This window comes from Panthera leo, chromosome C1, assembly GCF_018350215.1.
Source record: "Panthera leo isolate Ple1 chromosome C1, P.leo_Ple1_pat1.1, whole genome shotgun sequence".
NCBI lineage: Eukaryota > Metazoa > Chordata > Mammalia > Carnivora > Felidae > Panthera > Panthera leo.
In genome coordinates, this window is record NC_056686.1 from 1,962,140 (window position 1) to 1,985,871 (window position 23,732).

Here is a 23,732-nt window from a genome sequence, read left to right on the forward strand (position 1 = left end):
CCTTACTCATCTTCAATGGAATTTTAGGCTTGCTAAGTGCCCCATCATTCTCCACTTGCTGAATGTAAAGTTTATATACACGAATATAAATTCTGTACATAAGAATACAAATATATGAACATAAGTTTACATATATACCACGCATGTTAAAGCTTATTAAAGTTTTATCATTGCTTATGTCCTGTTTGTTTAATGTGCTTTTTTTTTAAGGAACACGTTAAAATCACCCACCGTCAGTCTATTTCTACCCTGTTATAGGGTCACTTTTACGGACTTCAGAGCCTCTACTGTCTCGTGCATTTATCTGTACATGTATTTATAGAGTCACTTACGATGCTTTCTGCCCAGAAACGTTGAAACTCCTACCCCGGCTTTCTTTTGATTTATTTCGTAAGCTTATGTTTTTGTCCTTCGAGGCAGGTCTTTGACAGTTAAAGTACCACAGAATAAGGTCTGACGCAACCCACGGATCAGTGTTTTGATGTCCTTTGTAACCACTTACAAGGCTTTGCTAATCTACCTTCTCACTCTGCTTTATTATTCCTCCTTCTCCACTTTCCACCGGAGAGGACATTCCCTCCGGGCAGGAAGTGACCTAGCCTGTTACCACATGTCTGCACTCAGTTGCGCTCACCTGCCGCTGCGTGTGGCTTGCTGATGTCCCTCCCCACCCCTGCCACACACACTCTCGGGGTCTCTGCTGCCGGCTCATGGGAATACCTGATTCTGTTACCAGGTCAGGCGGGAACCGTGGGGACATCTCACTGCACCTTCCTAGGCTTTCTCTCCTTGCTGGTGAGCGTCCTCTGAGTGCATCTTGAGATCAGGCTTTCGAGGGCTAACCCAGTGGGGACTTGGGAGACCCAAGAAGAACCCTGACTTTGTTTTCCAGACGCTTGAACAGTAACATCAATCTCGAGCGTCATCCGTGCTTTGAAAACAGCACCACGGTCCTCAATTCCCGAGTTTCTGCCGTCAAGTCTGACGTCACCAGGACTTCCCTTCTTTTCTGGGCGTCTTAGAGTCTCTCTTTGCTGGTGATTTTCTTAAAATTCTTGGGATCCTGGCTCTTCTACTTTTGTGTTATGCGTGGAGCGCTTCTGGTCTGAGACGGTTCACCTTCTGGCCGGACAACTTCTGTTGTTGCTTCCGTCATTTTTTCCCTCCTTGTTCCAGAACTTCAATTAGAAGGATGTTCACAACTCCCCTTGTTTCTGCTAACCGTCCTCTCCGGTCCCCTGTCCCCATCCCCTGTTCCCTCTAGGAGCCTCCCTGCAGCCTCCAGGCGCGGCCCACCCTGCACAGCTCCACCCCCAGCCTTCACGACCGGTCCTCCTGCGAACGCAGCTTCCTGCATCACGTCACCAATCTGTCCCCCCTTGTCCCTCCTGGGACTTTAAGACCTTAACACAGTGGCCCGTCCCTTTGATCTCCTCTGCCACGGGTTGTTCACTAGGTGTCTGCCTAAGGGGACAGGGTGGGTCACTTTGCTCCATGAGATGCTTTGCCCTGAGGGGATCAGCTAGCTAGGCTGGTGTCGAAGGGAAGGGCAGAGGGGCTACAGCCCCGACCCTAAGTGTCCGGCCTGACCATCTGGGTGCAGCCCACTCTACTGGATGTTCTTCACCCCTCCACCGTTTCCGCTCTGAAGACAGGAGGGGTGGGTGCCCAGCCTGCGCCCCCTGCCACAGCACCCCTGCCCTCGGGCCAGCCTCCTCCGCGAGGGGCCCACGCACAGACCAGCCCCCTCGTGCCCCTCCAGGGCACCAGGAACCAGGACAAACTCCAACCCTCCTCGTGTGCCAGCCACACGCTGGGGGAGCGGGGGGGGGGGGGGGGGGGCAGACGGGGCCTCCCGGTCAGGAGGGGATCCCCGTCCGAACACACTCATTGGGCGCACCCGGGAGGCCACCACAGCGAGCCCGAAGCAGGGAGCACACAGATCACAAGGAAGCGACTGCTTCTTCCTTAAATTACTGGGTTTCACATGTACCAGAGTCCCCCACCCAGAGGCCCCTCAGAGCCCCAAGGTCCCGCATCAGGGTTTCATGGTGCAGGGGACGGGCAGCCTTCGGTGCCCAGGGTGCGGCGGGCGTGTCCAGCTGCCCATAAATACTTTTACATAAATACAGTGGGCTGCGGCTCCAGGAGAACAGGCCGGGCCACAGCAGTCCCAGGGCCTAGCACCAGAAGAACCAAAGAACCACCTCGGAGGGCAGGGGTCCCCTGCCGCACCTGCGCCCACACCTCAGTCCCCACCCGGGGAGGCGGGCTTGCTCAGCACGCACAGCCAGTAGGGCCGGTCCACTCGTCCGGGCTCCTTGCGGCTGGGCCGGCCAGGGCCTCCCTCCCCGTGCAGGCCAATCCTTGCAGAGCGAGGGGCTGCGTGGCTGCACACGGCCCTCGGGGACGAGGCTGCGGCTGGAGTCCTGGCCCACGGGCGACCTCCTCAGTCGTCGCCAGAGCACCTGGGAGACGGGCCTGCTTGACGGCTGCCTCTGCACTAGTGTTTCTGTGCCCTGCTGCTGAGCCCAGGTGCTGGTCCGTCAGAGGCCGGTTGCAAGGCCGCTGTAGGGGCAGGGGAAGGGAGGGTCAGCCCCGGGGCACGGGGAAACTCTCGACCCGGCCAGTTCTGGGCTCCCACTTCAGGTGTCCCCTCCTGCCTCTCCAGCTCCAGGCCGATGAAGGGGAGACAGCCCAGCCCTTCCCCCCCAGCTTCTGCACCGCCCCGTGTCTGAGGTCCAGATTCTGGCCTGCCCGCCACCCTGTGGGCCCCGGGTTATAAGTAAGTACGTGCACAATCCTCATCCCTCCTCTGGCCTCAGTCTCCTGGTAACAGACCAGTGACACCAGCAAATGCCTCTCTGCCACCTAGGCCTGTAGGGCCCTCCCTCTGCAAATGAAAGCCCCCAGTGCCCCCAGGCCAGTATCACGTTGGGCTGGGAAGAGGGACTTTGAGGCTGGATGGAGAGGGGTTTTACTAGAAGCTAGCCGCTCCACTCCAGGAAAGCGAGCAGGGCCCAGAACTGTAAGGCAGGGAGGCCTCGCCTCTCCTCCTTCGCACCGGGCTCAGGGGTGACACAGGTCCCAGACCCTTGCCACCTGTCCAGGCTGCTAGGACCGCCCTAGGGCCTGCGGCGCAATCCCACAGCCGACCACCAGGTGCCGCCATGGGTGGCGCTGCGTCCCGAGCCGCAGCCCTGCAAGCCCCGCCTCCACCGCCCCGCCCCCATCCCGCCTCCCGTGAGACCCCGCCCCCGGGACTCCCAATACTCCTGGGCCCAGGGCGGCCTCAGAGAGGCTCCAAGGCACGCTTGCACAACATCCGGCCCGCATTTGGGGTTCCCAGCCGAGGACCTGTCTGGAATCCCCACCCAGCCTGGCTCCTGGCTTCACCTGTGTGCACAGCCCGTCCGCACCGGCCCCAGACGGGCCCCAGGCACGACCTTCTCAGCACACACAGCCCTTCCCCTCAGCAGGCTGGGTCTGGGCAAGCTGACGGCGGAACCCCAGGGGCACCGCAGAGCTCTGCCTGCAGACGCACGTCCCCCCAGGGGGCTGAGGGGCCAAGGTGCAGTTCCTGAACCCTCCCTCACTGCCTGGGGGTGCAGGCAGGCACCGACGTGCACATGGGCACGGGCACGCACCAGCGTGCACACACACGGGTTAGCATATAGACTGCAGCACACGCATGCACACACACACACACACACGGGCGCACCATCACGCTCTGGTTCACACACGCAGGGCAAGGAGGGGAGGGGTGGAGGGCCAGGTCAGCGGATGCATTCAGCCCTGCCCCGGCGGTTGAGCCCACCCTTGCCGCGGTCTAGGGCCGCCATGGGCGGCTGGCGTGGCAAAACCCGGCCCCACGGTCCGCACCTCGCCCATCAGCAGCCATACGGACAACAGGGCTACCCAGCTGGGATGGTGATGTCCTCGCAGGGGCGCCGTGTGTGGGGACGAGGGATGGGGCCCGCGCCAGGGGTGGGGTGGACGCCGGGGGTGGGGCTGAGAAGCATGTTGCCCTCCCTCCACCCCCTCGGGAGCCTGGCTCACCTTGCTGGCAGGTGGGCCCAGTGTAGCCGTCCACGCAGTGGCACTGCCCATTGACGGGGTCACAACCGGCCCCAGCTCCGCAGCTACAGCGCAAGGCACAGCCTGGCCCAAAGAAGCCCGGTCTGCAGTCTGCAGGCAGCACGAAGTAGGGGAGACAGGCCTGAGGGTCCGCCCACCTGCCCTGCCCAGGGGACCCAGGACCTCTATGCAGGAGCGTGAGGCAGCGGAGGCCCCAGGCCTTGCTTTTCCCGCCCCACGTGAGCTCCCACACCAGAAAGCGCCAGGTACCGGGTACCTGCCCGGCGTCACCACCCCGCCCCCCGCTCGGCCCTGGGGCTGGCAGAGGGGGCCTGGCGGTCAGGGACGCCCCTCCCCGGGTCAAGCTGAGCGCACAACCGTGAGCTCATGTGTGCGGCCCCTCCTCCGTCCGGGCAGGCTGGCGGATCAGGCAGGTCTCCACCCCGCCCAGCCGGGCCCCCGTTCTGGCCAGAGAGCAGAGTGTGGGGCCTTGACGAGCCTGAGCAGGAGCCTCATGCTGGGCGCCCCCTCCAGCAGCTGCCCCCCACAGAGGGGGGAGAGGTGCCCAGGGCGGAGCACAGCTGAGGCTCCACCTGCACCAGCAGCACTCGCCACCGACAGAGACCCACACCTGTGCCCCGCCAAGCGGGACCCCAGACTTACCACGGTCACAGGTGGCCCCTGTGCGCCCTGGGGGGCAAAGGCACTGGCCGGTGACGGGGTCGCAGGGTGCCCCGGCCTCGCAGTCACAGTGCTGGCGGCAGCCCTCTCCAAATGAGCCTGCTTCACACCCTGCTGGGAGGCAGCGGGCTCGGTGTCCCCTCCGGTCCCCGCGCCAGACTGGACAGGGCCAGGGTCGCACGCGGGAGCACAAAGCACTCACCCCTCTCGCAGAGCTGGCCGTGGAAGCCGGCGGGGCAGAGACACTGGCCGCTGACGGGGTGGCAGGAGGCTCCGTGCTGACACTCACACGCCACCTGGCAGCCAGCCCCGTGGAAGCCAGGGGGACAGGCTGAAGGGGACCCGCGTTAGAGTCCCTACCTCAGTTGGCCCAGAGTGAGCAAAGGGCTCGCGTCCCCCCTTCCCCCTCCCAGGCCTGGGGAGCTCCCCCATCACGGCTGGGGCTCGGGTGGGAGGTCCGCCGGCTCACACGGGACCCTGAGCCCAAGACCTCTGGCCTCGGACTCCCACGGTGAGCGGGGCCAGGCCCCAAGCCATCCGCCCCGCGGGGAGGGACGGGGACGGCGGCCATTGCCACGGAAGCCCAGGTGGGCCCTGACGTGGCAGGGGCGGATGCCGGGCAGGGGTCCCCTCCCCAGGACTCACGGTGCTGGCAGGCCTGGCCGTAGAAGCCGGGGCCGCAGCGGCAGGCGCCCGTGGCGGGCTCACAGGTGCCGTTGTTCTGGCACGAGCACTCCAGGCGGCAGGCGGCACCGTAGCGACCGGGAGGGCAGGCTGCGGAGAGAGCGGGGACGTGAGGGGCGGCCCCCCCCACACCAGCCTGATTCCAGCGGCCTCGGGAGCCTGGCCCAGACCCGCGGCAGCCCCCCCCCAAGCCCCACGCTCTCCAGGGGGCCCAGAGCCACCCCCATCGAGGCCCTGACCCTCCGGCCGCCCGGGAGCTCACCCAGCTCACACCGCGGCCCCGTCCAGCCCAGGCCGCAGGAACAACTGCCGTTGGTGGCGTGGCACAGGCCCCCGTTTCTGCAGGAGCACGCGTGCTCGCAGCTTATGCCAAACCGGTTCCGAGGGCAGCCTGGAGGCAGAAGTCAGGCGCTGCTCACAGCTCTGGCCGGGGCTGGACACGCTCTGGGGACACGTCCCCACCACGTCAGACCTTCCTTCAACAGACGCCTTCTGGGGCCTGCCGGTGCCGGTCTCCACCCCCAGGGACACGAGCGCCAGGGAGTGACACGAGCCGTGTCCTGTTCACTCATCCGTTCTCTCAGGTAGCAAATGCCAGGGCTGGCTGGGCGCCAGGGACGATCAGGATGAAAGGGGCCATCGGCCTCCAGGGCACGGGAGTGCCCGCCCAGCTGGCAGGAGGTGGTCAGGGAAGCCTTCCTGGAGGCGTTGGCCCTCCGCACAGGCACACCCTCTGGGCTGAGGAGGAGGCCGGGCTGCCATGCCCTCCGGTGGCCTCTGATTGTAATACGACTGACCGTGGCTGCCGTACTCCCCTGGAGGTGAAGACGCAGCCTAGCTACAGCCGGGCCATAAGGCTTATGACTCCTTACTGCCGCTGGTTAAGAATGGGGATTTGTCACTGACTCCTTGAGGAGGACTAAAGAAAAGCAGAGAGCTCAGATCTACCAGGGTGTGGGGGCCAGGCCAAGGGGCTGTAGCTGTGGCCGTGGGGTCTGGGTGCCATCATGGGCACAAGCCACCCCTGTTCTCCCCCATGCCTCGTGCTCCAGACGTCCCTCTACCTGGGGTCCCTGGCCTCTTGGGCCAGCAGAAAGGGCCAGCGGGATGCTATGCCAAGGGGCCATGAGCCAGGAAGCTGGCTCTGTCCTCAGACGAAATAGCTGCTTGACCCCACCCCCCCCACCTGCCCACCCTCTGCTGGGAGGGTCCAGGTTGGAACTTGTTCGGCCCCCACGAGCCCCTTGGGATCGCCAGAGACCATCAGCATGAACGTACCACCCGGTTTTGGGGACCCAGGTCTCTCTCCCCTGGGGAACCCATGGCTCCAGCCCATCGGCCCCGCTCCCAAGGGCTGACACAGACAGTGGTGGGTGGAGTCCGTGCTCACCGTGCTCACAGTGGAGGCCGGTCCTCCCTGGGGGACAGGTGCAGCTGCCATTCACGGGGTCGCAGGCCGCTCCCTGCCCACACTTGCACACACGCGCACAGCCAGGACCGAAGCGGCCCTGTGGACAGGCTGCCGGGAGGAGACAGGAGGGTGGCCGCCGCTGCCGGCTGCCCTTCTCTCTGCCACGTCGGCCCAGGGACGGGAAGGGGCAGGGGGAGCCCTGTGTCTGGCCCGGATGGGGCAGAGGCGACCTCCTCCCGTGCCCCCGCCCGCCCTGGCATCTCCCCTCTACCCACGGGTCTGCTGGGGGCCAGGCCTGCTCTGCGGCGACAGTGACTCACCGATGCCCCCACCCCACCCCCACCAGCCCAGCCAGGCTCCCGGATGGGCGGGAAGTCCCCACATGACTCAGAGAAAGGCACTTTTCTCAGCTGGATGCCTGGCCGGCCTCTGCACAGAGGTCCACAAGCCCCTGCTGGACGTGGCTGGGGGGACTGGGGTGGGGAGGGGGGGAGAGTGGGGACAGGTGAAGGGGACAGAGTTGGCCGGCAGGGACACTGGGGTCACACTGACACCCCCCACCTTAGCCCAGCCTGGGGCCAGCAGGAGAATCGGGGGCGGGGGGGGGGGGGCAGATGGTCAGGGGCCCTGCCCACCAAGGCACAGAGGGCAGCCACCCCCTCCCTCAGCCAGCCACCCAGCCCTCGCCCCAACCACTCACCCAGGCTGCAGTCGGCCCCAAGGAATCCAGCAGGGCAGAGGCAGGCCCCGGTGGCCGCATCACAGGAGCCCCCGTGGAGACACCCGCACGGCTGCTCACAGCCGGGTCCAAACCGCCCAGGGGGGCACCCTGCGAGGACAGGAGCCGTTGCCTGGGGCCAGGAGCTGGGCCAGGCCCACGGCAGTGCGCAGCCCTCCCAAGGACGGCCCGGCGGGCGGCCGGGTGCACTCACGCTGCCGGCAGCCGGAGCCGTGGTAGCCAGCGGCACACGTGCAGGTCCCCAGGGCGGGGTGGCAGGTCTGGTTCTCGCTGGGACAACGGCACTTCTGCCCACAGCGCTCCCCAAAGGTGCCTGGCGGGCAGGCTGGGGCGCAGGCGGAGGTCGGTCCCGGCCCGGCTCGGGAGCCCCCTCCGTCCGCCCCAGAGCCGCCCCCCTTGCGGAGCCCTCCCCCCCGTGGGGGTGCCGCTCCAGGGGGACGCACAGCCCCGTGCCCGCCCGGGCGGGGTCACCTACCCTGCTCGCAGCTGGGCCCCGTGAGGCCCGCTGGACAGCGACACTCCCCGGTGACGTGGTGGCAGGCAGAGCCCGGCGGGCACTGGCAGCGCTGGCCACAGTCCTTTCCAAACCGGCCACGCGGGCAGGCTGCGGGAAGCCATGTGCTGGGGTGGCAGGGAGCCCCAGGGCCGGCGCGGGCCGGGCCGGGGGAGGGGGGACACGGCGTCAGGGCCCACCCCCACCCGAGCAGCGGGGCCCCCGGGTGCAGCGGCGCCGAGGGGCTCACCGTTCTCACACTGCGAGCCCCTCCATCCCGGGGGGCAGAGGCAGGCCCCCGTGACGTGGTGACAGGTGGCTCCCCGCCGGCAGGCACAGCGCTCCTCGCAGTGAGCCCCAAACGTGCCTTCGGCACAGGCTGCAGGCAGAGGGCTGGGTCGGGCTCCAGGGGTTCAAGCGGGGCCCCCCCAGCCCTCCCACAGGAGACCCCTGGGAGCTCAGACAGCCGCCCCTGCCCCCACCTGCCAAGTGACCCCTCACCGGGCCCTCCACCCTGCAGGGAGGCAGCGAGGCCAGCCCCTGATGGCCCCAGAGGGGACCCCCGGACTTCCCCCGACCGGCCCCCAATCTGGCCCACTCACGGCTCTGACACTCGTCCCCGGTCCAGCCGGCTGGGCAGAGGCAGCGGCCTGAGTACCGGTCACAGAGGCCACCGTTGAGGCACCTGCAACTGTGTTGGCAACCGGCCCCGAAGTGTCCCGGGAGACATTCTGCAGGGTACAGTGCTCCGGGAGTGCCCTGTGTCCCCCGCGCCCAGGAGACCCCCACCCCGCCCAGGGCCTTGCACCCCACGTCGAGAAGGAGGGGTGCCTGGGGCTGGTCACACTACGGGTCTGGGGCCACAGCCCCCAGCAGCAGGAAGCCGCCTCTGCCCACGGAGGTCGGAGCGGGGAGGCGTGCCGGGACACTCGGGGCACCCACCCCGGACCCCGGGTCCCTCCTCCTCCTCTACCGCCTGACCCATGCTCACCCTCCTCACAGGCTGGGCCACCCCAGCCCTCTGGGCACGTGCAGTGGCCTGAGACAGGGTCACAGGTGCCCCCGTGCTGGCAAAGGCAGGAATGTTGACAGTTCTCGCCGTAGAGGCCTGAGGGGCAGGCTGGAGGAGGGGGTGGGGGGGCGGACAGCACCCCACCAGTCAGCCCAGCAGGGCCAACGCCTCTCCCCTGTCGAGGGCTGGCCCTGGTGGTTCTGTGCTTTCCAGCCACCCCAAAACCCAACACCAGGCTCTGTGGGGAGGGCCTCCCCCAGGGCTGCGTGTAAGATAACCTGCCCCAGGCCACCCTGGGCCCCCAACCCACCTCGGTGGGGGCTCGGCACCCTCCTGCCGCCCCCAGGTGCCGCGGGCCCCGTGGGGGTGTGACAGGCCCCGGTCCTCCCTGCCCGTCGCTCCCGGTGAAACCCGCGTCACTGGCATCCCATGCCCACGTGACCCTGCACGGCTCATTGAAGGGCTGACACAATCCTTGGTTCCGGACTCCCCGGCGTGGGACTGTTTGCTCCTAAAGGACCCCTCCTCGGGAGGGCTTACCCTCCAGGCAAGTGGGGCCCAGCCAGCCAGGGCCACAGAGGCACTGTCCGTGGACAGGGTCACAGGAGGCCCCGTTGAAGCAGGTGCAGGCTTGGCTGCAGTTGTGTCCGTAGGAGTGGGCTGGGCAGGCTGCAGGACAGGGGACAGTCAGGGGCCTGGGGAGCGGCCCTGGCCGGGGCTGCAGCAGGCAGGGTGGGCACAGGCAGGGTGGCCACAGAGACCAACATGCTGGCCCTTGTGGGCAAAAGCGGCGTTTCCCAGGTGGCCACCAGGCAGCGTCGAACACCCAGGATGAGGCCCCAGATGCGGGTCTGGCCCGGTGGACCAGGCCCCCCTCCTGTAGCCCCCGGGGCCGCCTGGGCCTCTCGTACCCTGGGCACAGCGGGGGCCCCGGCGGCCAGCGGGGCAGAGGCAGGAGCCGCTCACGGAGTCACAGGAGGCTCCGGCGACACAGTCACAGACGCCACGGCAATCCAGTCCGAAGAAGCCCGCCGGGCAGGCTGCGGAGAGCGGGCGGTGATGGGAGACAGCCAGGAAACGGGGCCCACCGCCAGCCCCGGCCCACGGCCCAGCTCACCACGTTCACAGAAGGTTCCCCTCCAGCCGGCCGGGCAGGCGCAAGCCCCGCTGACGTGGTCACAGGCTGCCCCGTGCTCACACTGGCACCGCCGCCCGCAGCCCGGCCCAAAGTAGCCCTGGGGACACCCTGAGCCGTGCAGCCCCCGCCCAGCATCAGCCGGAGGTGGGGAGACACGGACAGACACCTGCCTGTGCCTCTGCCATCCGAGCTGGGGGACGGGACAGCGGGGCAGTCCCCAAGGGGCTCATCTACCTGCCTCCACCCCCTCCCTGCCCGGCCCGCTAAGGACTGAGCCCCCAGGAGAGGAGCCCCAGGCATGACTCTGGACCCCCTGGGCCCAGCTGTAGGGGGGCACACGCAGAAGGTCGTGGCTCTTGGTCCCCCCTCCTCCGGGTGCCCCGTGGGGTGCAACGGACCCCACCTCTCCCTGTCTGCTGCTCCAGGTGTGCCTGTATCTCAGGCCCAGGTACATGGGGGCTGCCTGGGCCCAGCAGGGCAGGGGGAGCTGGGGGGCAGGGGGAGCTGGGGGAGCTGGGGGGGCAGGGGGAGTTTGGGGGGCAGGGGGAGCTGGGGGGCAGGGAGAGCTGGGGGGGCAGGGGGAGCCGGGGGGCAGGGGGAGCTGGGGGGGCAGGGGGAGCTGGGGGGCAGGGGGAGCTGGGGGGGCAAGGGGGAGCTGGGGGGGCAAGGGGAGCTGGGGGGCAGGGGGAGCTGGGGGGCAGGGGGAGCTGGGGGGCAGGGGGAGCTGGGGGAGGGGACCCCTGCCTATCCCAGGACTAGGGCCCCCAGCACTTGCGTGCGTGCATGCACATGCGTGGGAGCATGGCTGTGAGCAGGCCAGGACTCACGCTGCTCACACCGCGGGCCCGTGTAGCCGGCCTCACACGCACACAGGCCGCTGACCGCATCGCAACTCCCGTGGCCTACACTGCAGCTGCAGGTGTGGCTGCAGTTGGGTCCCCAGTGGCCGCTGTCGCAGGCTGCAACACAACCCAGGTCAGCCCGCACAGGCCCGGCAGAACCCGCAAGCATCCCGTCTCCTCCTCCCCCTACAAGCCCGGCCCCGGGCCCCGGGCCCACACACCTCTCTGGCAGCTGAGGCCGGTCCACCCGGGGGCACAGCTGCAACGTCCGGTCACCGGGTGGCAGTGCCCGTCATTGGCACAGGAGCACCTCATCTGGCAGCCGGGCCCAAACCAGCCCGCCGGGCACGCTGCAGGACGAGGAAGCGTGAGCGGTGGGTGGGGCCGCCCGGGCTAGGGTCTGAGGTCGGAGGGGACATGGGACTCACCGTCCTGGCAGCGGCTGCCCGTGTAGCCGGGGCGGCACAGGCAGGCTCCGGTCCCGGGCTCGCAGACGGCACCGTGCTCACACGCAGGGCAGATCTCCTGGCAGCCCAGCCCCCAGCGGCCTTCGGGACAATCTACCCCCCCCCACCACAGCCAGTCAGTCTCCCCGGGGGGCCTTGCTGCCCCGGGGGAGCACGGTACCGACCCTGTGTCCCAGCCTAGCGGTGGCACCAACTGAGCCGGCCCAGGGGAGGGAGAGGAAGGGGTCATGGGAGCCCCCAGCCCCTCCTTGGGCTGCAGGCTGCAGAGGACCACCTCCAAAGAGGAGCCCCTGCCCCAGGACAGCTCAACAGGCAAAATGGGGAGTGCATCAGAGAGGCTGGGAGACCCCCATACGCCGGCAGCCCAGAGGGCACAGCACCGCCCACAGGGAGGGCAGGCGGCTCGGCTGGCCGGTCCGTCGCCGTGGCTGACGGGCTCCTGGTGCACGTAGGTCAGCTCGGTCCCCACCCCCAGACCCAAGCGTGATTCAGCGTGGGGTCTCAGCTGCTGAGGATGGGGCCGGGGTCTGCAGGCCTCCAGGGCGGGGGCCAGGGCTGGGGGTCCCCAAATTCAGTTGGCGCTGGGGTCCCCAAACACGGTCCGGGCTGGGACCACCCAGCCTTGTGCAGCGCAGTGGGGAGGGGATCTCAGGACACTGCTACCACTCACCTGCCCCACAATCGTCCCCAGTCCTCCCTGGAGGGCACTGGCATTGCCCCGTGACCCGGTCGCAGGGTGCCCCCCCACAGGAGCAGGAGCCCGAGCAGTTCACACCGAACGTCCCCTCCGGGCACTCTGCAGGAAGGAACAGGTAGGTGGGGCCTCAGCAACCCCCTACCCCAGTGGGGCTGCTGGGCACAGCCAGAGTCCCCTGGGTGACCATGGTGGTCATAGGAACAGGCAGGGCGCAGAGCATGCCGGCAGGGAGGGGCCTGCTGGGGGCAGGGGGCGCAGGGAGGACTCTGCGGGCTCCCAAGCACACTGGAGCCGGAGGCAGTTCTGCCCTCCTTCCTCCCCGCTCCCCGCCAGCCAGGAAGCCCAGGACAGGCGTGGCCCCCTGCCTCAGATCCCCAAAGAGTACGGGCTGGGGTGAGGCAGGGTTCTACACACACCACTTTACCCTGCCCTGTGGCCCTTTCCGCGCAGGATGGGGGCTACCGTGGGAGCCAGACACATTAGGAGGGTGGGGGGGGCCTCCCAGAGTCCTGGGGCCCCCTCCTCCTCTGCCCAACAGAGGGGCAGCAAGACCCTGGGGGAAGAGCCAAGACCAGGGAGAGAGAGCCTGCTGAGGGGCGAAGACGGCAGGCTCTGTGGGTGCAGGTGCTGGGAGCCTCTGCGCCCTCCCCGAGAGAACACGCAGAGCCCAGGGCGCCCTAAGCCTCCGACCAGCCTGGGCACGGCCTCCCCCCACACCCCACAGTAGCCCTGGGCCCCCCTGCAGCTCTGCCCCTTGCCGCAGGAAAGCTCTGGCAGGTCCAGGAAGGAGGGCGCAGCCCCTGGAGGGGATGGGCTGTGGGGCCGAGCTCCACGCCCAAGGAATCAAAAAGTGCCCTGGGGGAGTGGGGAGCAAGCACCCTGCCCTGGGGCAGAGTGTCGGAGGGGTGGGTGGAGTCCCTGGAGGGGGCTCTGGGACTGAGGACACATCTGCGGACCCTTGTCCTGAGGGCCCGTCCTGGGCGGGGCGCACACCCGCCTCCCCCCGCCCCCGGGGCAAGGGCACCTGAGCAGGACCGGAGGCGCACACGGGCAGCCACGCAGTGGGGACCAGGGGACGGAGGCCGGTGACGGCACCAGCTGAAGCTGTCCCGTGGGGCCTCAGGGGGCCCGGCAGACACGCATTTGGGGTGGTAAATCTCTCCAGACCCGACAGGAGTGGGGAGCCCATCACTCCCAAAAAAATATGCATGGCATTTCCTGTGCTGCATCCTTAGGGTGCAGGAAACTATCAAAGAGAAAAGGGAAAGAAACAAGGAAACCCAGCAGAGAAGGGCTCCAGCTGACGGTTTCTGGAGAGACCTCCTGCCCCTCCCTGGGGCAGCTGCCCAAGTGTGTGCTGTGCTCACAAGCACTCCCGTGAGTGTCCGGTGGGGTGGGGGGAGGCAGAGAGAAGAGTCAGGGGTCCCCAAGGCAAGTCTGTGACTCGCTGAGCTCTGCCGGGGCTTGGAGGACAGGAGAGCAGATGTGTGCAGCTACTAAAGACCTCCAGAGACCGCGGAGCCCCTTGGGGTGCACAGGGGGTTGGGGGTCCAGGCTGGGTTCCCAGCCCCCCACACACTCCTCCTGGACCCCTGGGACCCGAGAGCTCTGCGAGATCATCACCTTGGCCTCCAGGACCACCCCTCTAGAGGGACCTGGCCTGGTGCACGGGGAGACACTGACTCATCTCAGGCTGGGTAGTGGCCTCCAATCCCCTCCTTGTTCTCGGGACGGGACAGGCCAAGACTAGGGGGAGCTCGAGCCAGCCAGTCCCCCCCGCCCCAACCTCAAAGAATGCTCACACCAGTGGACCGCTCAGGCCGGGCAGTTCCCATCCACTTGGGCCAACAGGTGCAAACAGTGCTCACACCGTGTGCTCTGGAAGGTCCCCACTTGTCCACACCCCATGAGTAGGGCTGGGCAGCCCCAGGACCCACGCGGGGGGCTTTCTTCCTCCTCATCTGCCTGCGGCGTGTGAGCACCAGAGGGGCCTCCAGCCTCGCCCACCGCTCTGCCCATGTCCTTCACCGCGTGGCCAGGGCAGCCGTGCGGGGGGCCTTCTGTCACTCGCCACGCTGCACTTCCAGCCCAACCCTGTGCTTCAAGTCGCCCCTGCAGGAGCAGCTGCCAGGGTCCCGCACTCAGACCCACCGTGAGGGAGCTGCCCCGGGTCCCCCAGACTCAGACCCACCAGGACGGAGCTGCCCCGGGTCCCACACTCAGACCCACTGGGACGGAGCTGCCCCGGGTCCCCCAGACTCAGACCCACCGGGACGGAGCTGTCCCAGGTCCCACACTCAGACCCACTGGGACAGGGCTGCCCCAGGTCCCCCAGACTCAGACCCACCGGGACGGAGCTGCCCCGGGTCCCCCAGACTCAGACCCACCAGGACGGAGCTGCCCCGGGTCCCCCAGACTCAGACCCACCAGGACAGAGCTGCCCCGGGTCCCCCAGACTCAGACCCACCGGGACGGAGCTGCCCCGGGTCCCCCAGACTCAGACCCACCAGGACGGAGCTGTCCCAGGTCCCACACTCAGACCCACTGGGACAGGGCTGCCCCAGGTCCCCCAGACTCAGACCCACCAGGACGGAGCTGCCCCGGGTCCCCCAGACTCAGACCCACCAGGACAGAGCTGCCCCGGGTCCCCCAGACTCAGACCCACCGGGACGGAGCTGCCCTGGGTCCCACAGGCTCAGACCCACCGGGACGGAGCTGCCCCGGGTCCCACAGGCTCAGACCCACCGGGACGGAGCTGCCCCGGGTCCCCCAGACTCAGACCCACCAGGACGGAGCTGCCCCGGGTCCCCCAGACTCAGACCCACCGGGACGGAGCTGCCCCGGGTCCCCCAGACTCAGACCCACCAGGACGGAGCTGTCCCAGGTCCCACACTCAGACCCACTGGGACAGGGCTGCCCCAGGTCCCCCAGACTCAGACCCACCAGGACGGAGCTGCCCCGGGTCCCCCAGACTCAGACCCACCAGGACGGAGCTGCCCCGGGTCCCCCAGACTCAGACCCACCGGGACGGAGCTGCCCCGGGTCCCACAGGCTCAGACCCACCGGGACGGAGCTGCCCCGGGTCCCCCAGACTCAGACCCACCAGGACAGAGCTGCCCCGGGTCCCCCAGACTCAGACCCACCAGGACGGAGCTGCCCCGGGTCCCCCAGACTCAGACCCACCAGGACGGAGCTGCCCCGGGTCCCCCAGACTCAGACCCACCAGGACGGAGCTGCCCCGGGTCCCCCAGACTCAGACCCACCAGGACGGAGCTGTCCCAGGTCCCACACTCAGACCCACTGGGACAGGGCTGCCCCAGGTCCCCCAGACTCAGACCCACCAGGACGGAGCTGCCCCGGGTCCCCCAGACTCAGACCCACCAGGACAGAGCTGCCCCGGGTCCCACAGGCTCAGACCCACCGGGACGGAGCTGCCCTGGGTCCCACAGGCTCAGACCCACCGGGACGGAGCTGCCCCGGGTCCCACAGGCTCAGACCCACCGGGACGGAGCTGCCCTGGGTCCCCCAGACTCAGACCCACCGGGATGGAGCTGCCCCGGGTCCCCCAGACTCAGACCCACCGGGACGGAGCTGCCCGGGTCCCCCAGACTCAGACCCACCGGGACGGAGCTGCCCCGGGTCCCCCAGACTCAGACCCACCGGGACGGAGCTGTCCCGGGTCCCACAGGCTCAGACCCACCGGGACGGAGCTGCCCTGGGTCCCCCAGACTCAGACCCACCGGGATGGAGCTGCCCGGGTCCCCCAGACTCAGACCCACCGGGACGGAGCTGTCCTGGGTCCCACAGGCTCAGACCCACCGGGACGGAGCTGCCCTGGGTCCCCCAGACTCAGACCCACCGGGACGGAGCTGCCCCGGGTCCCACAGGCTCAGACCCACCGGGACGGAGCTGCCCTGGGTCCCCCAGACTCAGACCCACCGGGATGGAGCTGCCCCGGGTCCCCCAGACTCAGACCCACCGGGACGGAGCTGCCCCGGGTCCCCCAGACTCAGACCCACCGGGACGGAGCTGCCCCGGGTCCCCCAGACTCAGACCCACCGGGACGGAGCTGTCCTGGGTCCCACAGGCTCAGACCCACCAGGACGGAGCTGCCCTGGGTCCCCCAGACTCAGACCCACCGGGACGGAGCTGCCCCGGGTCCCACAGGCTCAGACCCACCAGGACAGAGCTGCCCCGGGTCCCACAGGCTCAGACCCACCGGGATGGAGCCCCCAGCACACTGAGCACATTCTAGCTGACCAGTGGAGGGGCAGACCCCTTCCCTGGGCCAGGCCCCGAGCACAGACTTACTCCTGCCCCAGCAGCCCTGACAGGTGCACCGGGACCAGCAGACCAGTGCCGAGTCACCCCTGCATGACCAGGGCAGGGCCACGGCAGGTTCAAGTGCCACCGGGGCCAGGCTGGCGGCTTCACTCCACCTCCTGCTCCCGTCACTTCTGGGGCCCGGTGCCCGGCGCAGGCAGGTGACCCCCACCCCACCCGACCCCGGGCGCCCCCCGGGCTGGCCACTGACCTTGGTCACAGTCCTTCCCCCAGTAGCCGGCGGGACACCGCTTCCCACACTGGCCGCTGACGGGGTCACAGGCCACGCCCTGAGGGCAGGCACATGCCTGCAGGCACCCGGGCCCGAAGAAGCCTGGCTCGCACTCTGCAGGGGGCAAGGAGAGAGGGGCCTGCAGGGTCGGCCAGGCTGGGGCCCTTCCCCCCACCCCTCCGCACCCCCTGCACTCACCGTCCTGACACCGCTCGCCCCTGAAGCCCGCTTTGCAGGAACAGCTGCCGTCTCTCCGGTCGCACGCAAGCGCGTTCCGCTGTTCGCACTGACACTCCTCCGAGCAGCCCGGCCCGAAGGCCCACGGAGGACAGGCTGCAGCCACAGAGCCCACGTGAGAGCCTGGCCGCCTGCACGGGCCAGCCCCTCCTGGGTCGCAGCTCTCCAGCTCCCCCTCACTGACACGTGTCCCCGGGAGCCGCGCAGGGCGGTCCTGCCCTCCCAGACGCTGGTGTCCCAGGGGGCTGCGACCCACGTGCCTGTTCTATAGATGAGAGACGGTCTCGGCAGAGTGTGGGCGCGTGCCCTGGGTCCCACCACTTCCCAGCCGGGAGACCCACGGACTCCCGGTTCCTCCCCTTTAAATGATCCTTCTACAGGGGAACGTGGAGATCTCCCAGGTGAGGTCGGCTCATCGTCACCCACCTTTGCTCCACTGGCCCACCAGGGAGGGGTGGCCCCGCTGGGGACTCAGGACTCCCCCTGGCTGCCAGGGAACCCCAAAAGCCAAGGTGAGCCCGTGCCCCGTTCAGAGGGAAGCCAGCCCACCCACTAGCCCGGGTGGGGCCGGGAGGTAACGCGAGACACCCTGAAGGCCAGCGCAGTTCAGAGGACGAGGCTCTGAGCCCACAGCCCCGGGGGCGGACCCCACATCCCAGCCGGGGGGGCCTCGCCAGCCCGGCATCGTCATCTGCAGGTGGTGACGCCTCACCCAAGCCTCAGCACGGGCAGCAAGGCACAGAAGGAGCCCTCGGCCGTCCCCTTGGGCGCAGGCAGCCAGAGCGGGGGACTCACCCAGGTGGCAGAAACGGCCGTAGAGCCCCGGGTCGCAGAGGCAGGCCCCGTAGAGGCGGTGGCACCGGCCACGATTGGCACAGTGGCACTTCTTGTGACACTGCTTGCCGTAGAAGCCCTTGGGGCAGCCTAGGGGAGGCAGGGCCTGCTGAGTGACCCCCTAGACATGTCTTCAGGCCGTGGAGATGCTCCCGGGGGCCCCAGTGCCTAGCATAGGAGCCAGGAGTGGCCCGGGCCACTGGGGCCCAGGGCTCTGGTGCCACCAGCAGTCAGAGGACTCTGCACCCCAGACAGGGAGGGGCCCGGGGGGCAGGCAAGGGCACCATGAGGACAGGGCAGACACAAGATGAGCCATACATATGGCCATCTGCCCTGGCTGGCCTGTCTCCCCAGCATCTGTGGCCTGGAGGATGGCCCGGGGTGCAAAGCCAAGGACATTCTTCAGCATATGCGTGGGATACACAGAGACTCCCCCGATCTCCTATGCCCCATCCACATCTACAGCATCCTGACTTCCATCCCTCGGTGGTCACGTAGCCTAACCTCTGGCCCTCAGGGAAGGAGGGACACACAGCCCCAACCGGCTGTCTAAATCCCCAGGATCTGCAGGTGAGAACCCCCCTTGGTTATCCAAGTGGCCTGATCCCCTGAGTGTCCTTAAAAGGGAAAGGAGAGGAAAGCTGGAGATGGGAAGACGGAGGCAGAGGCTAGAGGGATGCAGCCCCGGGCCCTGGAGCGCCCGGAGTCCAGGAAACTTATGCGGGGGCCGCAGAGCCCTCCCGCCCGAGGACTGGCCTGCCAGCCTCTCCCAGGACTGGTGCACTCTCCCCACAGGACCCCAGCAGAGGCCCAGGTCTCTGGGGAACCACGCCACACCACGCCACAAGCAAAAGCACAACAATGCGAGCCGTTCACGTGCCAGGAGCCCCGTGGGTCTGTTCAGGGCCCACACACGCCCTGAAGCCTAGAGTGGGCGGGGGGGGGGGGGGGGGGAGGGGGGGGGGCAAAGCCCCAGGGATGGCTTCCAGTGACTAAAACTACCCCCTTACTAAGGCAGGAAGTTCATGCACTAGCTACGTTCTGTGGCAAAAGAGGCAGAATTTTAAAGGCCTGCAGACTTAAAGGCAAAGTGTTTTTGGAAGCTTATTTATATAGACTCTCGAATTCCTTCAAAAATGTTGATGCTTCGCAGTTAGGAAGAACGTTAGGGTCGTCCCATGCAATGATGGGCCCAGGCACGTTCCCTCGTGCAAATCCCACTAAGCCACCAGGAGTCTGCTTGAATGCTTCCAGGAATGGACAGCTCACTATCTTCCAGGGGAACCCATTCTGAAAGGGCTGTTTTCCCGCCAAGTCTTCACCATCAGCTCTAGTTGGGCCCCAGGCAAAGCTCGCATCCACACGGCCGCCTTCCCCACTCCCCACTCCCGCAGGAGGCAGGTGGCCAAGAGAAAGCCGGGAGGCCAGCTGGGAGGCCGTGTCCCACCCCCCCCACCCCAGGAGGGCTGCACCCACCGTCCTCACAGTGGGCTCCAGAGACGCCAGGGGGGCAGCGGCAGGCCCCCGTCACGGGGTGGCAGGTCCCCCCGTTCTGACAGCTGCAGGACGAGCTACAGTTCCTCCCAAATGTGTCTGGGGGACAAGCTGCAGGCGGTGAGAGCAACGCACCAGGGTCACCGGCCGCAGAAGCGCTGTGGCCCCAGGAGCCCCTCTGGAGACACCGAGGTGCCTCCCGGGGTGTGAGCCCCCCCAGTTCAGAAGCACCTGTGCCCCAGGCCCGGCCACGACACACGGCAGACATCACTAATCGATCACCACACTCCCTCCCTCTAAACCCCAGTACGTGCACCTCCTCTGCGGTGCTCTCAGCAGGCAAACCCTCGGGGACAGTCACCACGGCCCTGAGACCGCCCACCCACGGGCGCCTGAGGGGGGCTGGTCACTGGGTGGGGGCTGGGACAACAGGTCTCAGAGGCACTTCCAGTACCAACTCGCTGTACGGCCTGGGTCGTGGCTGGTCCCGCCCACCGGCGGCACCCCGTCAGACCCCCTGCCGCCTGGGCTGCCGCCCCGCTTGCCCCTGCCAGTCCCCGAGGGCCCCCGGCACCTAGAGCAGCGCCTGGCTGGACGCTGCACCTGGAGGGAACGCGGCAACGGGTAGGCCCCGGGGACCAACCCCCCTCCCCCGGCCCAGGGTGGCTGCCCGCAGGACCCCGCCCCCGAGGCCTCACTCTCGTTGCAGATGAGCCCGGTCCAGCCCTCAGGGCAGTCACAGCCGTCCAGGCCCGGGAGGCAGGTGGCCCCGTTCCTGCAGTCATCACAGGTGAGACTGCAGTCCTGGCCGAAGGAGGCGTCCAGGCACACTGGGGGCAGACCGGCAGAGAGAGGTCAGGGCCCACGTGGTCCGGCCAGGCTCAGCACCACCCCCCCCACCACCACACTGTGCAAACGAGACCCCAGGGCGGGTGGCGGCTGGGCCGCCGTCCCCGACAGCAGGGCCCCCACAGCTGGGCCCACCCGCACCGAACTTCTCCAGCAGTGTGTGCTCGCCCCGGGCCTCCACCGCTGCTGCCTCCTCCTGGGCCCCCACGTAGTCATCTTGGAAGAGGTGGGGCAGCTCGTCCTGGAGCACCGCGACGTGTGGGAGGGGCCGCACGAAGGGCAGCTGGCCGTCCAGGTCTGCTTCGGGTACCTCCAGGGCTGGCGGGGGCACAAAAGCCCCTTAGCCCCTGCCACCCTCCCGTCCCGGATTCCCCCGCCCCTCAGTGCCCAGAGGCAGCTCCCACCCCCTGGGGCCCCACCTATAGCCCCTGCTGCACCCCGCCTCAGCTCGATGGCAAGGGGACGTCCCAGCTGTACTCCTGACCAGGTGCAGCAGGGGCAGCGGGGGTGGGGGGGCGGGGCAGCAGGGGCGGTCTCTTCCCTTGGACACCGTCCTCGGTCCCTCTCTCACCGGGGCAGGACAGGAACTGGACCACCCCGGACCCCTGGGCAAACCCCTGCCCTGGCGGAGGCCTGTCTGACCAGCCCCTTCCCCGACACCGCTGCCCCCAGCTTGTCCCACAGCCAGAGGCAGGACTGAGGTGGGCTCTACCTGGCCAGGACGGAGACGGGGGGACCTAGGGGGCATAAGGGACAGGTGCCTAGAAGGCAGGGTCCCTGCGGTGACAGGCAGGGACTCACGGGCACAGCCTCGACGGTCCTCGTCCAGCCGGAAGCCGGCCTCACAGGAGCACTGGAAGGAGCCGGCCAGGTTGGTGCAGTGGTGCTCACAGCCGCCGCGGCCGGACGCGCACTCGTCCACGTCTGCGGGCAAACCCGGGGCTGCTGGGCCTGTCCCGGGGGGCCTGGGGGTCCGCCCACCCCCGGCTCCGCCCACCGGACTGAGGTCAGGGGCATGCGTGACGGAGGATGACTGCGCCACAGCCGTCCCCCCACCTCCGGCGTCAGGGGGACAGCGGACGCCCGCCCGGGGGGGAGGAGGCCGGGCCAGGAGCAGGCGGGGGTGCGCAGCCCGGGAGCGGGACGCGGCTGGCCGGGGGTGGGGGCGGCAGGCAGGGCAGCCGAACCCGGGTCCCCCTTGGGGGGTCCCCCCGGTCCCGCCCCGGGCCCCCAGCGGCCCCCGGCTCACCCTCGCAGCCGCAGCCGTCGGCGCTGAGCCGGTAGCCGGCGTAGCAGCCACACTCGTACCCGCCGGGGCTGTTGCTGCAGACCTGCTGACAGCACGGCGAGTCCGCACAGTCGTCCACGTCTGCGGGGCGCACACAGGGCCGCTGGCACCGCCTGCACGCACCCCTGCACGCGGTCACACGCACCCACGCACCTCCCCGGCCTTGCGCGCGCGCGCACACACACACGGGACACGTGCCCCGGCCCCAGGGCCACCCCGCCGGCTGTGGGGGCCAGACTGGGGGCCGCGGGGGGGGTGAGGAGTCCACCTGGCGGCACGGGGGGCAGGGGGGCGCTTAACCAAGTGACCGAGCGGATGGGGGCCGAGGGCGCCCGGTACCGCCTTTCCCAGGCCCGCCCTCGGCCACCACCCCTGGCCCGGGGCAGAGCGAGCAGGACGGAGGGGGGCACGGGGGCATGCCGAGTCACGGCAGCCAGCAGTGCGCAGACCGGGGGCGTGTGCGGGGAGCCCGCGCACCGATGCACGTCTTCTGGTCCTGGTCCAGCTCGTAGCCACGGGGGCAGCTGCACAGGGGCCCCGCGCTGCTGTGGCTGCAGCCGTGGGAGCAGCCCCCGTTGCCGGCCTCACAGCTGTTCACGATCTCCATCTCGATCCCTGCAGTGACACCCGCCACCGGGGATGGGGGTCTGGTGACACGATCCTCCCTGACCCCCTGCAGCCCCCCCAGGCCCCTCCACACCCCCTGAGGCCGATGCCCGCCCACCGTCTACTCACGGTAGCACTGTCGGCCATCAGCGCCCAGCTCGTAGCCGGGGTGGCACACGCACTTATAGGACCCCCGGGTGTTGAGGCAGCCGTGGGCACACCGCGCCTGCCCTGTGGCACATTCGTCCACATCTGGATGGGAAAGATCGAGGAGGAGGCCCCTGGGCTGCCGGCCTGGGATGCACAGCCCCCAGTGTGTGTGGGAGGGGGGGAGCCTTGGGGTGAAGGGGCCCCTCAGCCCCATGTCCTGCTGAGACGCCCGCACACAGAGCGGCAGGGCGATGACGCCCGAGACACCGGGTCCTGGTGTTGGTGCCATGGGGGGCACGTCTCTCGGACGCCCGGGGAAAAGCTCGCCGCCTGCCCTGGACACACCGCATCACCTCACAGACTCACCCTGAGGGTTACAGGGGGACACGCACAGACCCGTCCCCAGAGCCGTGTGCACGGGGAGGAGGGGGCACGCCCCAAACTCCTGTGATGGGGTAATGGACGCCCCAGGCCACTCAGCACACACCCCTGCAGCCAGGGACGAAGGACAGCTTCATCTGGGACCTGGGACCGGGGACCGAGGACGATTCCGAGGGCGCCGGCCCAACAAACAACCGTGGAGACATCCAGAAGCCAGCCTCGGAGACGCCACCCGGGCTCGGGTGATCTCCCTCCCTTTCTCTTCGTGATCTCTCTTCTGTTTCCCTGACGACCGTGTACTACTTAGCTAATATGGGAACTATTTAAAAAATAAAAACACAAGGGGCGCCTGGCTGGCTCAGTCGGTTAAACATCTCACTCTTGATCTCAGCTCAGGTCAGGAGCTCACAGTTTGTGGGATCGAGCCCCGCGTCGGTCTGTGCTGCAGCGTGGAGCCTGGAGCCTGGAGCCTGCTTCGGACTCTCTCTCCCTCTCTCTGCCCCTCCCCCGCTCTCAGTCTCCCTCTCTCCCCCAGAATCAATAGAACATTTAAAAAATAAAACAAGGACTAAGAACACAACCCGAGGTCTCCCACCTGCTTCTGCTCAGCGTGTCCCTGTCCCCGCCCATCCCCCGCGCGAGGTGGGGTGCAGAGGCTGGCTCACCCCGGGGTGGGGCATCGTACCTTCGCAGGACCTGCGGTCCGCCCCCAGCAGGAAGCCCGCGTGGCATTCACAGTGGGCGAGCCCCCGGCGCACCTGGCACGTGTGAGCGCAGCCGCCGTTCCGGTCCGCGCACGGGTTTCTCCCTGCAGTGACAGTCCCGGGCCTCTCGTGAGCTCCCCCAGGGCACCAGGCTGGGGGCGGGGGGGGGGGGCTCCCTCTCACAGATGCGGGAGCCCCCGAGACACCCCGAGAAGACTCCAGAGAAGACTGGGTGCCGGCCAGCTCCTCCTGAGCCTTCTAGTGGGAGCCGAGCTGCCCCCCAGCCCTGCGACCCCATGCCGCTGTGCCCCCGCTGCTCGGCCTCTCAGACCCACCCTCACTCCTGGCCTGGGACCCAGGAGGCCAAGTGGGGGTTGCGCTCTCGCAGTACCT

The 23,732-nt window shown here is 68.1% G+C and overlaps 1 protein-coding gene across 2 annotated transcripts in view; it reads right to left on the reverse strand.

Moving 5' to 3' along the window:
- Positions 1–1,958: 1,958 nt before the first annotated feature.
- The window catches only part of MEGF6 (multiple EGF like domains 6), an 88,196-nt gene continuing 66,422 nt past the window's right edge, over positions 1,959–23,732 (reverse strand). For both annotated transcript variants that reach the window (XM_042952528.1, XM_042952529.1), the window contains 31 exons: positions 23,321–23,443; positions 22,234–22,356; positions 21,976–22,113; positions 21,460–21,579; positions 21,012–21,134; positions 20,352–20,528; positions 20,060–20,191; positions 19,344–19,472; positions 17,829–17,957; positions 16,995–17,129; positions 16,776–16,910; positions 12,215–12,340; positions 11,506–11,637; positions 11,299–11,427; positions 11,063–11,194; positions 10,215–10,343; positions 10,009–10,137; positions 9,638–9,766; positions 9,077–9,205; positions 8,688–8,816; positions 8,336–8,464; positions 8,068–8,196; positions 7,786–7,917; positions 7,554–7,682; positions 6,833–6,961; positions 5,705–5,833; positions 5,404–5,532; positions 4,961–5,089; positions 4,741–4,869; positions 4,060–4,188; positions 1,959–2,568 (listed from right to left, as the gene is read on the reverse strand). In XM_042952528.1, the coding sequence (XP_042808462.1) occupies positions 2,504–2,568; positions 4,060–4,188; positions 4,741–4,869; positions 4,961–5,089; positions 5,404–5,532; positions 5,705–5,833; positions 6,833–6,961; positions 7,554–7,682; positions 7,786–7,917; positions 8,068–8,196; positions 8,336–8,464; positions 8,688–8,816; positions 9,077–9,205; positions 9,638–9,766; positions 10,009–10,137; positions 10,215–10,343; positions 11,063–11,194; positions 11,299–11,427; positions 11,506–11,637; positions 12,215–12,340; positions 16,776–16,910; positions 16,995–17,129; positions 17,829–17,957; positions 19,344–19,472; positions 20,060–20,191; positions 20,352–20,528; positions 21,012–21,134; positions 21,460–21,579; positions 21,976–22,113; positions 22,234–22,356; positions 23,321–23,443 (3,986 nt within the window). In that variant the 3' untranslated portion in view covers positions 1,959–2,503. The remainder of the gene's footprint in view (positions 2,569–4,059; positions 4,189–4,740; positions 4,870–4,960; positions 5,090–5,403; positions 5,533–5,704; positions 5,834–6,832; positions 6,962–7,553; positions 7,683–7,785; positions 7,918–8,067; positions 8,197–8,335; positions 8,465–8,687; positions 8,817–9,076; positions 9,206–9,637; positions 9,767–10,008; positions 10,138–10,214; positions 10,344–11,062; positions 11,195–11,298; positions 11,428–11,505; positions 11,638–12,214; positions 12,341–16,775; positions 16,911–16,994; positions 17,130–17,828; positions 17,958–19,343; positions 19,473–20,059; positions 20,192–20,351; positions 20,529–21,011; positions 21,135–21,459; positions 21,580–21,975; positions 22,114–22,233; positions 22,357–23,320; positions 23,444–23,732) is intronic.